Here is a 15,934-nt window from a genome sequence, read left to right as displayed (position 1 = left end):
TAGGACTTTGTATAGACAGGTGTGTGCCTTTCCAAATCATGTCCAATCAATTGAATTTACCACAGGTGGACTCCAATCAAGTTGTAGAAACATCTCAAAGATGATCAATGGAAACAGGATGCACCTGATCTAAAATTCAAGTCTCATAGCAAAGGGTCTGAATACTTGTGTAAATACATTTCGTTTATTTGTACATTTGCAACATTTTCCCCAAAAATATGTTTGCTTTGTCATTTTGGGGTATTGTGATGTCATTATGGGGTATTGTGATGTCATTATGGGGTATTGGATGTCATTATGGGGTATTGGATGTCATTATGGGGTATTGGATGTCATTATGGGGTATTGTGATGTCATTATGGGGTATTGTGATGCCATTATGGGGTATTGTGATGCCATTATGGGGTATTGTGATGCCATTATGGGGTATTGTGATGCCATTATGGGGTATTGTGATGTCATTATGGGGTATTGTGTGTAGATTGAAGAGGATTTTTGTTTATTTAATCCATTTTAGAATAAGGCTGTAATGTAACAAAATGTGGAGAAGGGGAAGGGGTCTGAATACTTTCCAAATGCTCTGTATTGAATAGGGAACTATTTGGGACTCAGCCATGGTGATGTTACTGACCACTGTGCCAGCCTGACGATGGGGTGGTCAGGGCCGTGTGAGAGGGCCATGATGGTGTAGCCGTAGTTGTGCCAGTCAATGATGAACCTGGATCCTCTCAGACCACACACCAGCCACGTCACCACTATACTGGGCAGTCCTGGAGGATTCTGGGAGAGGAAGAGGTCAATAACACACCAGCCACGTCACCACTATACTGGGCAGTCCTGGAGGATTCTGGGAGAGGAAGAGGTCAATAACACACCAGCCACGTCACCACTATACTGGGCAGTCCTGGAGGATTCTGGGAGAGGAAGAGGTCAATAACACACCAGCCATGTCACCACTATACTGGGCAGTCCTGGAGGATTCTGGGAGAGGAAGAGGTCAATAACACACCAGCCACGTCACCACTATACTGGGCAGTCCTGGAGGATTCTGGGGGAGGAAGAGGTCAATAACACACCAGCCACGTCACCACTATACTGGGCAGTCCTGGAGGATTCTGGGGAGGAAGAGGTCAATAACACACCAGCCACGTCACCACTATACTGGGCAGTCCTGGAGGATTCTGGGGGAGGAAGAGGTCAATAACACACCAGCCACGTCACCACTATACTGGGCAGTCCTGGAGGATTCTGGGGGAGGAAGAGGTCAATAACACACCAGCCACGTCACCACTATACTGGGCAGTCCTGGAGGATTCTGGGAGAGGAAGAGGTCAATAACACACCAGCCACGTCACCACTATACTGGGCAGTCCTGGAGGATTCTGGGAGAGGAAGAGGTCAATAACACACCAGCCATGTCACCACTATACTGGGCAGTCCTGGAGGATTCTGGGAGAGGAAGAGGTCAATAACACACCAGCCATGTCACCACTATACTGGGCAGTCCTGGAGGATTCTGGGAGAGGAAGAGGTCAATAACACACCAGCCACGTCGTCACTATACTGGGCAGTCCTGGAGGATTCTGGGGGAAGAAGAGGTCAATAACACACCAGCCATGTCACCACTATACTAGGCAGTCCTGGAGGTTTCTGGGGGAGGAAGAGGTCAATAACACACCAGCCACGTCACCACTATACTGGGTAGTCCTGGAGGATTCTGGGGGAGGAAGAGGTCAATAACACACCAGCCACGTCACCACTATACTGGGCAGTCCTGGAGGATTCTGGGGGAGGAAGAGGTCAATAACACACCAGCCATGTCACCACTATACTGGGCAGTCCTGGAGGATTCTGGGGGAGGAGGCAAGTACAACTGAACAGAATAGAATAAGAATAGAAGTAGAATAGAATTTAAATAAGTAGGATAGAACACAATAGAATGAATAAAATAAGAATATAATTTAAAGAAGTAGAATAGAACACAATAGAACAGAATAGAATGAATAGAATAAGAATAAAAGTAGAATATAATGTAAAGAAGTAGAATAGAACACAATAGAACAGAATAGAATGAATAGAATAAAAGTATAATAGAATTTAAAGAAGTAGAATAGAACACAATAGAACAGAATATAATGAATAGAATAAGAATAGAAGTAGAATAGAATTTAAAGAAGTAGAACACAATATAACAGAATAGAATGAATAGAATGGCAGGTCAGGTCCTTAATAAACACTATTAAAACCAACATTAAATTCACCCTTTACTAAAGCAAAACACATTAACAGCATCCTAACTGTTGTTTTGGGGGAAATCACAGCAGTATCTGTAGATGTCTCAGGACACAAACAGCATCCTAACTGTTGTTTTGGGGGGAAATCACAGCAGTATCTGTAGATGTCTCAGGACACAAACAGCATCCTAACTGTTGTTTTGGGGGGAAATCACAGCAGTATCTGTAGATGTCTCAGGACACAAACAGCATCCTAACTGTTGTTTTGGGGGGAAATCACAGCAGTATCTGTAGATGTCTCAGGACACAAACAGCATCCTAACTGTTGTTTTGGGGGGAAATCACAGCAGTATCTGTAGATGTCTCAGGACACAAACAGCATCCTAACAGTTGTTTTGGGGGGAATCACAGCAGTATCTGTAGATGTCTCAGGACATATGACATGATAGGTTACAGAACAGAATAAATGAAAGTTCACAGGTTTTTCTGCAAGTTCGTACAGTCAATAAGTAGGATTGTTTACATTATGTTTATTGTATTGTAGTAGAAACACCTGCATGAGAATATAGGGGACACACACAGCAGCGTGTATTGTAGAACTATACCTGCATGAGAATATAGGACACACACACACACACACACACACACACACACACACACACACACACACACACAGCAGAGTGTATTGTAGAACTATACCTGCATGAGAATATAGGACACACACACACACACACACACACACACACACACACACACACACACACAGCAGAGTGTATTGTAGAACTATACCTGCATGAGAATATAGAACACACACACACACACAGCAGAGTGTATTGTAGAACTATACCTGCATGAGAATATAGAACACACACACACACAGCAGCGTGTATTGTAGAACTATACCTGTATGAGAATATAGGACACACACAGCAGTGTGTATTGTAGAACTATACCTGCATGAGAATATAGGACACACACACACACACACACACACACACACACACACACACACACACACACACACAGCAGCGTGTATTGTAGAACTATACCTGCATGAGAATATAGGACACACACACACACACACACACACACACACACACACACACACACACACACACACACAGCAGCGTGTATTGTAGAACTATACCTGCATGAGAATATAGAACACACACACACACAGCAGCGTGTATTGTAGAACTATACCTGCATGAGAATATAGGACACACACACACACACACACACACACACACACACACACACACACACACACACACACACAGCAGCGTGTATTGTAGAACTATACCTGCATGAGAATATAGAACACACACACACACAGCAGCGTGTATTGTAGAACTATACCTGTATGAGAATATAGGACACACACAGCAGTGTGTATTGTAGAACTATACCTGCATGAGAATATAGGACACACACACACACACACACACACACACACACACACACAGCAGCGTGTATTGTAGAACTATACCTGCATGAGAATATAGAACACACACACACACAGCAGCGTGTATTGTAGAACTATACCTGCATGAGAATATAGGACACACACAGCAGTGTGTATTGTAGAACTATACCTGCATGAGAATATAGGACACACACACACACACAGCAGCGTGTATTGTAGAACTATACCTGCATGAGAATATAGAACACACACACACAGCAGAGTGTATTTTAGAACTATACCTGCATGAGAATATAGGACACACACACACACACAGCAGAGTGTATTGTAGAACTATACCTGCATGAGAATATAGAACACACACACACACAGCAGAGTGTATTGTAGAACTATACCTGCATGAGAATATAGAACACACACACACACAGCAGAGTGTATTGTAGAACTATACCTGTATGAGAATATAGGACACACACAGCAGTGTGTATTGTAGAACTATACCTGCATGAGAATATAGAACACACACACACACAGCAGAGTGTATTTTAGAACTATACCTGCATGAGAATATAGAACACACACACACACAGCAGAGTGTATTGTAGAACTATACCTGCATGAGAATATAGGACACACACACACACAGCAGCATGTATTGTAGAACTATACCTGCATGAGAATATAGGACACACACACACACACAGCAGAGTGTATTGTAGAACTATACCTGCATGAGAATATAGAACACACACACACACAGCAGAGTGTATTGTAGAACTATACCTGCATGAGAATATAGGACACACACACACACAGCAGCATGTATTGTAGAACTATACCTGCATGAGAATATAGAACACACACACACACAGCAGCGTGTATTGTAGAACTATACCTGCATGAGAATATAGGACACACACACACACAGCAGTGTGTATTGTAGAACTATACCTGCATGAGAATATAGGACACACACACACACAGCAGCGTGTATTGTAGAACTATACCTGCATGAGAATATAGGACACACACACACACAGCAGTGTGTATTGTAGAACTATACCTGCATGAGAATATAGAACACACACACACACAGCAGCGTGTATTGTAGAACTATACCTGCATGAGAATATAGGACACACACACACACAGCAGCGTGTATTGTAGAACTATACCTGCATGAGAATATAGGACACACACACACACAGCAGTGTGTATTGTAGAACTATACCTGCATGAGAATATAGGACACACACACACACAGCAGCGTGTATTGTAGAACTATACCTGCATGAGAATATAGAACACACACACACACAGCAGAGTGTATTGTAGAACTATACCTGCATGAGAATATAGAACACACACACACACAGCAGAGTGTATTGTAGAACTATACCTGCATGAGAATATAGGACACACACACACACACAGCAGCATGTATTGTAGAACTATACCTGCATGAGAATATGGGACTGGACATCAGTCTTCAATAACACCAGGAGAAGCTGCAGGGACTGGAGAAACACCTTGGTAACATAGCTCACCATCCTAGGACCCACTGGAAACAGACAGACAGATGGATTTTTGTCTCAGTGCTCTCTGGTAGTGGCTCTCAGAACCAGGCTATATTATGGCATAGATTCAAGACCTAACTACTGTTATACAACCAGTGATTAGTAATGGAATACATATGGTATACGTAACCAGTAATATAGTATACATATACAGTAATATGGTATACATATACAGTAATATAGTATACGTATACAGTAATATAGTATACATATACAGTAATATAGTATACATATATGGTATCAATAAATATATGGTAATATGGTATAAATATACAGTAATATAGTATAAGTATACAGTAATATAGTATACATATGGTATCAATAAATATATGGTAATATGGTATAAATATGCAGTAATATAGTATACGTATACAGTAATATAGTATACATATGGTATCAATAAATATACGGTAATATGGCATAAATATACGGTCATGGTATTTGCTGTAAACTCCTTTCCAGATCAGTTCCAGTACCTTGGAGTCCTTTAAGTTCTGTGATTGGGATGATTGTGATCATCTCATCTCCAATCACATCCTGATGAGGCTTGGTACCTGACAATAACCACAACATGTTGTCACAGTAGAGAAGAATAGTCAGAAGGGCTCGAGTTGGCAAGAGCACAAACACATCTGGGACCCGGCCAGCAGGGAGACCACAAATGAAATTATAGCTCCATGCTTATTTGTACACATAACACAATCAATCTATTCATTTACCAGGGAATCCAACAAACGTTACGCTGTAGCCGTGTTTGCTGAGTGAAAGGGCATGGTACTGCATGCGAGGGCTGCGTCCGATATCCCCCAGAACCAGCACACATACACGCCGCTCCGTCAACGCGTCTCTTCTCCGTAACTTCCGCAATAACTGGGACACCAACACGGCAGTAACAGTAACGGAGACCAGTGTCCATAGTGCATTTAAAGTGGTCAGGTAAAACCCTGCCATTAATGCGAAACCTATCAGTGAAATTGTCGCTAGAGTCATAGATGCACCGGCATCCGCCATGTTTGTTGTGACTGATGACGTGTCTCAGTGTGACGTGACGGGGGAGGAGGGGTTCAACTGGGATTTAAAGGTACCGTGCACCTACCGTGTAATCATTAGACCAAACATTTGTTCAACTAAAACGACAGTCTCTAATGCACAAAATCAGGTATCCCCTCCCCTCTCCGTTTACGTTCCGTTTGCTTCAATTTAAGAAATGTTTTCCCATATAATTGTATTTTACATTTCGGGACTCGTGCCGCGTTCAAAACAACTGTGAATCTCCGACTTCCGACTTCAGTGCGTTCCTGACAACTTGGAACTCGTAAAAAAACGAGCTCTGACTGGTAAAATTATATAGTTAAATGCCAAGAGGAACCATGTGTACATATTGAAGTTTCCCAAGAGGGTTGTACATGGAACCCAAAATGGGGACAGTCGAAGAACCTGTTTGAATACCTTTTTTCTAAAAGTGTAGCCGAACAGTGATGATTAATTACTGTAACTACAGAGATTCTATTAAACTACAGGTACTATAGAGATTCTATTAAACTACAGGTACTATGTAACTATATGACTGTAACTATAGAGACTCTATTAAACTACAGGTACTATAGAGATTCTATTAAACTACAGGTACTATAGAGATTCTATTAAACTACAGGTACTATGTAACTATATGACTGTAACTATAGAGACTCTATTAAACTACAGGTACTATAGAGATTCTATTAAACTACAGGTACTATAGAGATTCTATTAAACTACAGGTACTATGTAACTATATGACTGTAACTATAGAGACTCTATTAAACTACAGGTACTATAGAGATTCTATTAAACTACAGGTACTATAGAGACTCTATTAAACTACAGGTACTATAGAGATTATATTAAACTACAGGTACTATAGAGATTATATTAAACTACAGGTACTATAGAGATTATATTAAACTACAGGTACTATGTAACTATATGACTGTAACCATAGAGACTCTATTAAACTACAGGTACTATAGAGATTCTATTAAACTACAGGTACTATGTAACTATATGACTGTAACCATAGAGACTCTATTAAACTACAGGTACTATAGAGATTCTATTAAACTACAGGTACTATAGAGATTATATTAAACTACAGGTACTATAGAGATTATATTAAACTACAGGTACTATAGAGATTATATTAAACTACAGGTACTATAGAGATTCTATTAAACTACAGGTACTATGTAACTATATGACTGTAACCATAGAGACTCTATTAAACTACAGGTACTATAGAGATTCTATTAAACTACAGGTACTATAGAGATTCTATTAAACTACAGGTACTATGTAACTATATGACTGTAACTATAGAGACTCTATTAAACTACAGGTACTATAGAGATTATATTAAACTACAGGTACTATGTAACTATATGACTGTAACTATAGAGACTCTATTAAACTACAGGTACTATAGAGATTCTATTAAACTACAGGTACTATGTAACTATATGACTGTAACTACAGAGACTCTATTAAACTACAGGTACTATAGAGACTCTATTAAACTACAGGTACTATAGAGATTATATTAAACTACAGGTACTATAGAGATTCTATTAAACTACAGGTACTATAGAGATTCTATTAAACTACAGGTACTACAGAGATTCTATTAAACTACAGGTACTATAGAGATTATATTAAACTACAGGTACTATGTAACTATATGACTGTAACTACAGAGACTCTATTAAACTACAGGTACTATAGAGACTCTATTAAACTACAGGTACTATAGAGATTATATTAAACTACAGGTACTATGTAACTATATGACTGTAACTATAGAGATTCTATTAAACTACAGGTACTATAGAGATTCTATTAAACTACAGGTACTATGTAACTATATGACTGTAACTACAGAGACTATATTAAACTACAGGTACTATAGAGACTCTATTAAACTACAGGTACTATAGAGACTCTATTAAACTATAGGTACTATGTAACTATATGACTGTAACTACATGTAGCCATAAACCACAGACATGATCTATTCATTTCCCTTATCTGGTTTTCGGTGTAGGCAAGGCTATACATTGGACAAAATAACTTTATTGGTTTACACTATGAATGCCTGCACCCCTCATCTCTGTCATCAAATGTATGACATTTATATAATTAAACACGCCTGATGAGTGTCTACCAAAAGACACCCTCTCACTCTCCACCCCCCTCTTACACTTTCTGTACCCCTCAATAATAACTTTATATTTTCCAATTCCACACAGGCAGATCAGAATGTGCTCTGGCTACTCCAGGAAGTTAAAAAGCATTGAATCAAATTCCTTGAAGAAACCATTTCGATATGGACGAAATGCAACTAGCACACATTGCATTAACCTAATTTAATAAAACTGAATTCCCAGCTTCTCAATCGATCGAGCCACGTGACAGCTCGTTTTCGCCAAACAAGCACATCACCCTTGCAAATCACTGTTGCAAATCAGGTATATGCGCTGCGTCAACCGTTTGGGGTTTAGCCTAGGGCGGCTATTGCTAGACTTTTAGTAGCCTATATCAGAACATGGCTAGGTTTGTAGTAGAGGTGTTTTTTGTCCTTGTTTTCTCCGCCACCAATGCGGCGCAGGAGGAGGTCATTGATGTGATTCTAGCCAGCCTCGCCAAAAGCGCATCGTTCCTGGAGCAAGAGCACCGTAACATCAACCTAGACGGAGTGGTCGGGTACATCATCCTGCAGGGTGAGTAGTATACTAGCGTCATTATTATCACTGCCGTTAGTATCATTCTATATGGAGTGGGGGGGGAAATAACAGAAAGGTCTGCACACTGTAGCATACACTGTATCTGATACAGTGTATCATATATCCTCCTAATTACCACCTTTAATGAGGACGTTTCGATCCACAAGGATCTTCGTCAGGTCCAACGGAATACAAGTGCGCACATAGACTACCCAAATATGCGAGTAAATATACTGTATGTCGAGGAAACGTGGATTCTTTTGATACATGTCTGGACATTAAATTGTAGTCTATTTATGTGGTTGTTTTGTTAGACTATTACTGGCTCAGCAAGTCAGCATGCACCAAATGCTTCCCGTTCCCGCTATTGCGGTGTCCCGCATAACACCGTACAGTTCTTCAGGCTGTCTGATTGGCCGTGGCATCAGTGTCATGTTGATTTGAAAGAAAACAGCAGAATATGTGATTATTTTTGTCGATATGACATACAAACCTTCATGGTTGATCAGTTTGTTATTGTGTTCTTGTGGGTGTGTCAACATTGTAGATAGGAGAGCCAAAGATGACTTCAGTCACTAAATAATTACAGATGTCTTTTGAAAACATCTCTTTCCATGTCCTTGTTCTCCGGGCCCCAGCGGAGTTGAAGGAAGCAGTGAGAACGTGGCCCCACACTGACCCTCTGAGCTGGTCTCAGCGCACCGCTACGGTAACCCTGGTCAGGAGGCTGGACCAGAGCCTGGCTAAGGCTGTCACCGAGCTGGAGAAGACTGACCCCAAATACTACAGAGGTATATACTACTACACCTCAGTCTCTCTGTCTCTCTCTCTCTATCACCCCCCCCCTCTCTCTCTCTCATCCCTCTCGTCTCTCATCACTCTCATCTCTCTCTCTCTCTCTCTCTCATCACTTTCATCTCGCTCTCTCTCTCTCTCATCCCTCTCATCACTTTCATCTCTCTCTCTCATCACTCTCATCCCTCTCTCTCTTTCTCTCATCCCTCTCATCACTTTCATCACTTTCATCTCTCTCTCTCTCTCATCCCTCTCATCACTTTCATCTCTCTCTCTCTCTCTCTCTCTCTCTCTCTCTCCTGTAGAGTTTGAGCCTCTGTTGAGCTGGACCTTCTGGTCAGTACCTCATGAGTGGAGCTCCACAGATCCCTCTCTGGCCTACTCCTCCGGTCGAACCATGGAGTGTTACGATGAGACGCAGAGCGACAAGTGTATGACCCTGCTACTGGGAACATGGTAAACACACACGCAAGCACGCACACACATACACGCACACACACACACGCACACACACACCGTGCTTATTGAGCGGCACAAGGTGATGCCTCACTAAATCTCATGTATTTCAGTGTGTCAGTAGGAGGGTAATAAAACCCAGAAGGCCTACAGCTTCCGTTGGCCAGGTTGCTAATACATTTTTCTGCCTGTATATGTGTGTACGTGCTTGTGTGTCTGTGCGTGTGTGTACGTGCATGTATATGTGATGGTTTGTCAGGAAGAACAACGGGACTCCTTGCATCGTGACCAAGTCATGTCGTGACACAATGACGAGGTTTGGATGTCCCAACTACTCCCTCTCTCACCAGCTGCTCTACTTCATGCTGGGAGCCAATGTGAGAACACACACACACACACACACACACACACACACACACACACACACACACACACCTAACTTTCTATTCCCCAATTTCCCTCCCTCCCTATCGCTCCCTCCCCATCTCTCCCTTCCTAACCCCCTCCTCCCTCCTCCCACTCTCGTCCTCCCTCCCTCCTCCCACTCTCTTCCTCCCTCCCTCCCTGCCTCCCTCTCTCTCTCCCTCCCTCCCTCTCTCCCTCCCTAACCCCCTCCCTCCTTACCCCTCCCTCCCTCTCTTCCTCCCTCCCTAACCCCCTCTCTCTCTCCCTCCCTAACCCCCTCTCTCTCTCCCTCCCTCCCTCTCTCCCTCCCTAACCCCCTCCCTCCTAACCCCCTCCCTGCCTCCCTCTCTCCCTCCCTAACCCCTCTCTCCCTCCCCAACCCCCTCTCTCTCTCCCTCCCTAACCCCCTCTCTCTCTCCCTCCCTCTCTCCCTCCCTAACCCTCTCTCCCTCCCTCTCTCCCTCTCTAACCCCCTCTCTCTCTCCCTCCCTAACCCCTCTCTCTCTCCCTCCCTCTCTCCCTCCCTAACCCCCTCTCTCTCTCCCTCCCTCTCTCCCTCCCTAACCCCCTCTCTCTCTCCCTCCCTCTCTCCCTCCCTAACCCCCTCTCTCTCCCTCCTCTCTCCCTCCCTCCCTAACCCCCTCCCTCTCTTCCTCCCTCCCTAACCCCTCCCTCTCTCCCTCCCTAACCCCTCTCTCTCTCCCTCCCTAACCCCCTCCTCCCTCCCCTCCCCCTCCTAACCCCCTCCCCTGCCTCCCTCTCTCCCTCCCTAACCCCCTCTCTCCCTCCCTCTCTCCCTCCCTAACCCCCTCTCTCTCTCTCTCCCTCCCTAACCCCCTCTCTCTCTCCCTCCCTAACCCCTCTCTCTCTCCCTCCCTCTCTCCCTCCCTAACCCTCTCTCTCTCTCCCTCCCTCTCTCCCTCCCTAACCCCTCTCTCTCTCCCTCCCTCTCTCCCTCCCTAACCCCCTCTCTCTCTCCCTCCCTCTCTCCCTCCCTAACCCCCTCCCTCTCTTCCTCCCTCCCTAACCCCTCCCTCTCTCCCTCCCTAACCCCCTCTCTCTCTCCCTCCCTAACCCCCTCCTCCCTCCCCCTCCCTCCTAACCCCTCCCTGCCTCCCTCTCTCCCTCCCTAACCCCCTCTCTCCCTCCCTCTCTCCCTCCCTAACCCCCTCTCTCTCTCCCTCCCTAACCCCCCTCTCTCTCTCCCTCCCTCTCCCTCCCTAACCCTAACCCCCTCTCTCTCTCCCTCCCTCTCTACCTCCCTAACCCACTCTCTCTCTCCCTCCCTCTCTCCCTCCCTAACCCCCTCTCTCTCTCCCTCCCCTCTCTCTCTCCCTCCCTAACCCCCTCCCTCTCTTCCTCCCTCCTTAACCCCCCCCTCTCTCCCTCCCTAACCCCCTCTCTCTCTCCCTCCCTAACCCCCTCCTCCCTCCCCCTCCCTCCTAACCCCCTCCCTGCCTCCCTCTCTCCCTCCCTAACCCCTCTCTCCCTCCCTCTCTCCCTCCCTAACCCCCCCCTCTCTCTCCCTCCCTAACCCCCTCTCTCTCTCCCTCCCTCTCCCTCCCTAACCCCCTCTCTCTCTCCCTCCCTAACCCCCTCCCTCCTCCCTCTCTCCCTCCCCTCCCTCCCCCTCCCTCCTCCCTCCTCCAGAGAGGTTGCTCCAACATGTTGAAGGGGGACATGCGTACGTCGCGTGTTAACCTAACAGAGAGACAGTACCAGGGGACATTCTGCTGCAACATGCTGAAGGGAAACATGGACATCATACAGAATAACTTCACCGGGGAGACCCAGGACATCTTCATCGAAAACAGTCAGTCTCAAATTACACACTATTCCCTATATAGTGCACTACTTTCGACCAGAGCCCAATGGGACCTTATTTCCTATATAGTGCACTACATTAGAGCAGAGATCTATGGCACCCAATTCCCTATATAGTGCACTACTTTAGACCAGAACCCAATGGCACCCTATTCCCTATATAGTGCACTACATTAGAGCAGAGATCTATGGCACCCAATTCCCTATATAGTGCACTACTTTAGACCAGAACCCAATGGCACCCTATTCCCTATATAGTGCACTACATTAGAGCAGAGATCTATGGCACCCAATTCCCTATATAGTGCACTACTTTAGACCAGAACCCAATGGCACCCTATTCCCTATATAGTGCACTACATTAGAGCAGAGATCTATGGCACCCAATTCCCTATATAGTGCACTACTTTAGACCAGAACCCAATGGCACCCTATTCCTATATAGTGCACTACATTAGAGCAGAGATCTATGGCACCCAATTCCCTATATAGTGCACTACTTTAGACCAGAACCCAATGGCACCCTATTCCCTATATAGTGCACTACATTAGAGCAGAGATCTATGGCACCCAATTCCCTATATAGTGCACTACTTTAGACCAGAACCCAATGGCACCCTATTCCCTATATAGTGCACTACATTAGAGCAGGGCCTATCTGTGTACTCCAAGTAGACTAGAGTGTCTATGAAGCAGTATGACAGTCAGTGTTTAGAGGAACTGAACATGTAAAACCTTTATAAGTTGTCGTTTGTTTAAAACGAGACCATGATTTGACTTTCTATAACTTCCTCCCTCTCCACAGTACTGCTGTGTGGATTGGCTGGTTTCTCTGACTTTCTCAAAGTTGATTGGCTGCAGCACATTCTGAGGCTGCAGGATCTGGAAGTGGGATGTTTTACACAGCCCCACAGAAGAGTGAAGAGGAGAGAGAGAATGTTGAAGGGTGTGTGTCAAGAATATCTCTGGTGTTATTCATGGCCAAAATGCACACATACAGACACACACAGAGAGAACCAGCAAGCACCGATACACACACACACACACACAGAAAAACAGAACCCAGCTTCAATAATGTTTTACTGTTCCATCTCCCTCCAGATGGTTGTTCCAGTCACATAACAGGCGTGTCAGTGAGCGCTCTGGGAGGATACCTCAACTACTACCTGACAGAGCAGGACATCACCAAGAGACCACTCACCTGAATGTCAACCACCCTTCACCTGGCTGTGTGACCCTTCACCTGGCTGTGTGACCCTTCACCTGGCTGTGTGACCCTTCACCTGGCTGTGTGACCCTTCACCTGAATGTGTGACCCTTCACCTGGATGTGTGACCCTTCACCTGGATGTGTGACCCTTCACCTGGATGTGTGACCCTTCACCTGGCTGTGTGACCCTTCACCTGAATGTGTGACCCTTCACCTGGCTGTGTGACCTTTCACCTGGATGTGTGACCCTTCACCTGGCTGTGTGACCCTTCACCTGGATGTGTGACCCTTCACCTGGATGTGTGACCCTTCACTTGGATGTGTGACCCTTCACCTGGATGTGTGACCCTTCACCTGGATGTGTGACCCTTCACCTGGATGTGTGACCCTTCACCTGGCTGTGTGACCCTTCACCTGAATGTGTGACCCTTCACCTGGCTGTGTGACCTTTCACCTGGATGTGTGACCCTTCACCTGGATGTGTGACCCTTCACCTGGATGTGTGACCCTTCACCTGGACATGTGTGACCCTTCACCTGGATGTGTGACCCTTCACCTGGATGTGTGACCCTTCACATGGATGTGTGACCCTTCACCAGGATGTGTGATCCTTCACCTGAATGTGTGACCCTTCACCTGGCTGTGTGACCCTTCACCTGAATGTGTGACCCTTCACCTGGATGTGTGACCCTTCACCTGGCTGTGTGACCCTTCACCTGGCTGTGTGACCCTTCACCTGGCTGTGTGACCCTTCACCTGGATGTGAACCTCCCTTCACCTGGACGTGTGACCCTTCACCTGGATGTGTGACCCTTCACCTGAATGTGTGACCCTTCACCTAAATGTGTGACCCTTCACCTGGCTGTGTGACCCTTCACCTGGATGTGTGACCCAAATAGCACCCAATTCTTTACTTATACCACTACCTCTGACCAGGCAAACCCATAGGGCTCTGGTGAAAAGTAGTGCACTATGTAGGGCAGTGTGTATCCATCCTCTCTTGGGGACACCCAGTCGTTCTATGGGTTTCATCTATTCCACAGCACCAGGGGTGGAAACCACTTAACTAGTACTTTAAAGTCATTTTACTTCAGTCGTTTTTGGAGGAATCTGTACTTTACTATTTATATTTTTGACAACTTTTACTTTTATTTCACTACGTTCCTAAAGAAAATAAATGCACTTTTTCCTCACAACATTTTTCCTGACACCCAAAAGTACTTGTTACATTTTGAATGCTTAGCAGGAGAGGAAAATTGTCAAATTTACGCACTTATCAAAATAACACCCCCTGGTCATCTCTACTGCCTCTGATCTGGAGGACTCACTAAACAGAGAACATCCCTGGTCATCTCTACTGCCTCTGATCTGGCGGACTCACTAAACACAAATGCTTTGTTTTTAAATGATGTCTGAGTGTTGGAGACCCTGGCTGTCCGTAAATAAATAACAAACAGAAAATGGTGCCGTCTGGTTTGCTTAGTATCAGGAATTATAAATGATTTATACATTTACTTTTGATACTTCAGTATATTTAAAACCAAATACTTTAAGACTTACTCAAGTAGTATTTTACTGGGTGACTTTTGCTTGAGTCATTTTCTATCTTTACTTTTACTCAAGTATGATAATTGGCTAGCACACCTGATTCAACTTGTCAACTAAACGTCAAGCCCTTTGACTACACTTCACTAGGTGACCTAGTTCAGGGCTACAACAACATTGTGTAAGTCTGATGTAGGGAATAGAGCTCTTTGGGACACAACACAGGGCTACAACAACATTGTGTAAGGTCTGGGGGTCCCAGGGAAGTGGTTTGAGAAGCCCTGATGTAGGGAATAGGGCTCTTTGGGACACAACACAGGGCTACAACAACATTGTGTAAGGTCTGGGGGTCCCAGGGAAGTGGTTTGAGAAGCCCTGATGTAGGGAATAGGGCTCTTTGGGACACAACACAGGGCTACAACAACATTGTGTAAGGTCTGAGGGTCCCAGGGAAGTGGTTTGAGAAGCCCTGATGTAGGGAATAGGGCTCTTTGGGACACAACACAGGGCTACAACAACATTGTGTAAGGTCTGAGGGTCCCAGGAAGTGGTTTGAGAAGCCCTGATGTAGGGAATAGGGCTCTTTGGGACACAACACAGGGCTACAACAACATTGTGTAAGGTCTGAGGGTCCCAGGGAAGTGGTTTGAGAAGCCCTGATGTAGGGAATAGGGCTCTTTGGGACACAACACAGGGCTACAACAACAT

The 15,934-nt window shown here is 44.8% G+C and overlaps 2 protein-coding genes across 5 annotated transcripts in view; one reads left to right on the top strand and one right to left on the bottom strand.

Annotated features, from left to right (window-relative positions):
- LOC135564855 (chitobiosyldiphosphodolichol beta-mannosyltransferase-like) overlaps positions 1 to 6,341 on the bottom strand; it is a 29,913-nt gene extending 23,572 nt beyond the window's left edge. For 2 of the 4 annotated variants that reach the window (XM_065010922.1, XM_065010923.1), the window contains exons 1-4: positions 5,957 to 6,291; positions 5,714 to 5,791; positions 5,118 to 5,221; positions 632 to 780 (exon numbers count right to left, since the gene is read on the bottom strand). In XM_065010922.1, the coding sequence (XP_064866994.1) occupies positions 632 to 780; positions 5,118 to 5,221; positions 5,714 to 5,791; positions 5,957 to 6,248 (623 nt within the window). In that variant the 5' untranslated portion in view covers positions 6,249 to 6,291. Of the gene's footprint in view, positions 1 to 631; positions 781 to 5,117; positions 5,222 to 5,713; positions 5,792 to 5,956 lie in introns of all 4 variants that reach the window. The other 2 variants (XM_065010925.1, XM_065010924.1) reach the window with 2 other exon arrangements.
- Positions 6,342 to 8,536: 2,195 nt separating this feature from the next.
- LOC115116298 (UPF0764 protein C16orf89 homolog) lies at positions 8,537 to 15,146 on the top strand. The gene is made up of 7 exons (XM_065011042.1): positions 8,537 to 8,989; positions 9,631 to 9,783; positions 10,093 to 10,243; positions 10,503 to 10,620; positions 12,299 to 12,461; positions 13,278 to 13,418; positions 13,574 to 15,146. The coding sequence occupies exons 1-7, from the start codon at positions 8,815 to 8,817 to the stop codon at positions 13,675 to 13,677; spliced, it is 1,005 nt and encodes a 334-aa protein (XP_064867114.1). The 5' UTR covers positions 8,537 to 8,814; the 3' UTR covers positions 13,678 to 15,146.
- The last annotated feature ends 788 nt before the right edge of the window (positions 15,147 to 15,934 follow it).

Source organism: Oncorhynchus nerka, linkage group LG26, assembly GCF_034236695.1.
Source record: "Oncorhynchus nerka isolate Pitt River linkage group LG26, Oner_Uvic_2.0, whole genome shotgun sequence".
Taxonomy (NCBI): domain Eukaryota; kingdom Metazoa; phylum Chordata; class Actinopteri; order Salmoniformes; family Salmonidae; genus Oncorhynchus; species Oncorhynchus nerka.
Note: the sequence above shows the minus strand (reverse complement) of the source record. Positions and strands in the feature narration are given on the sequence as shown.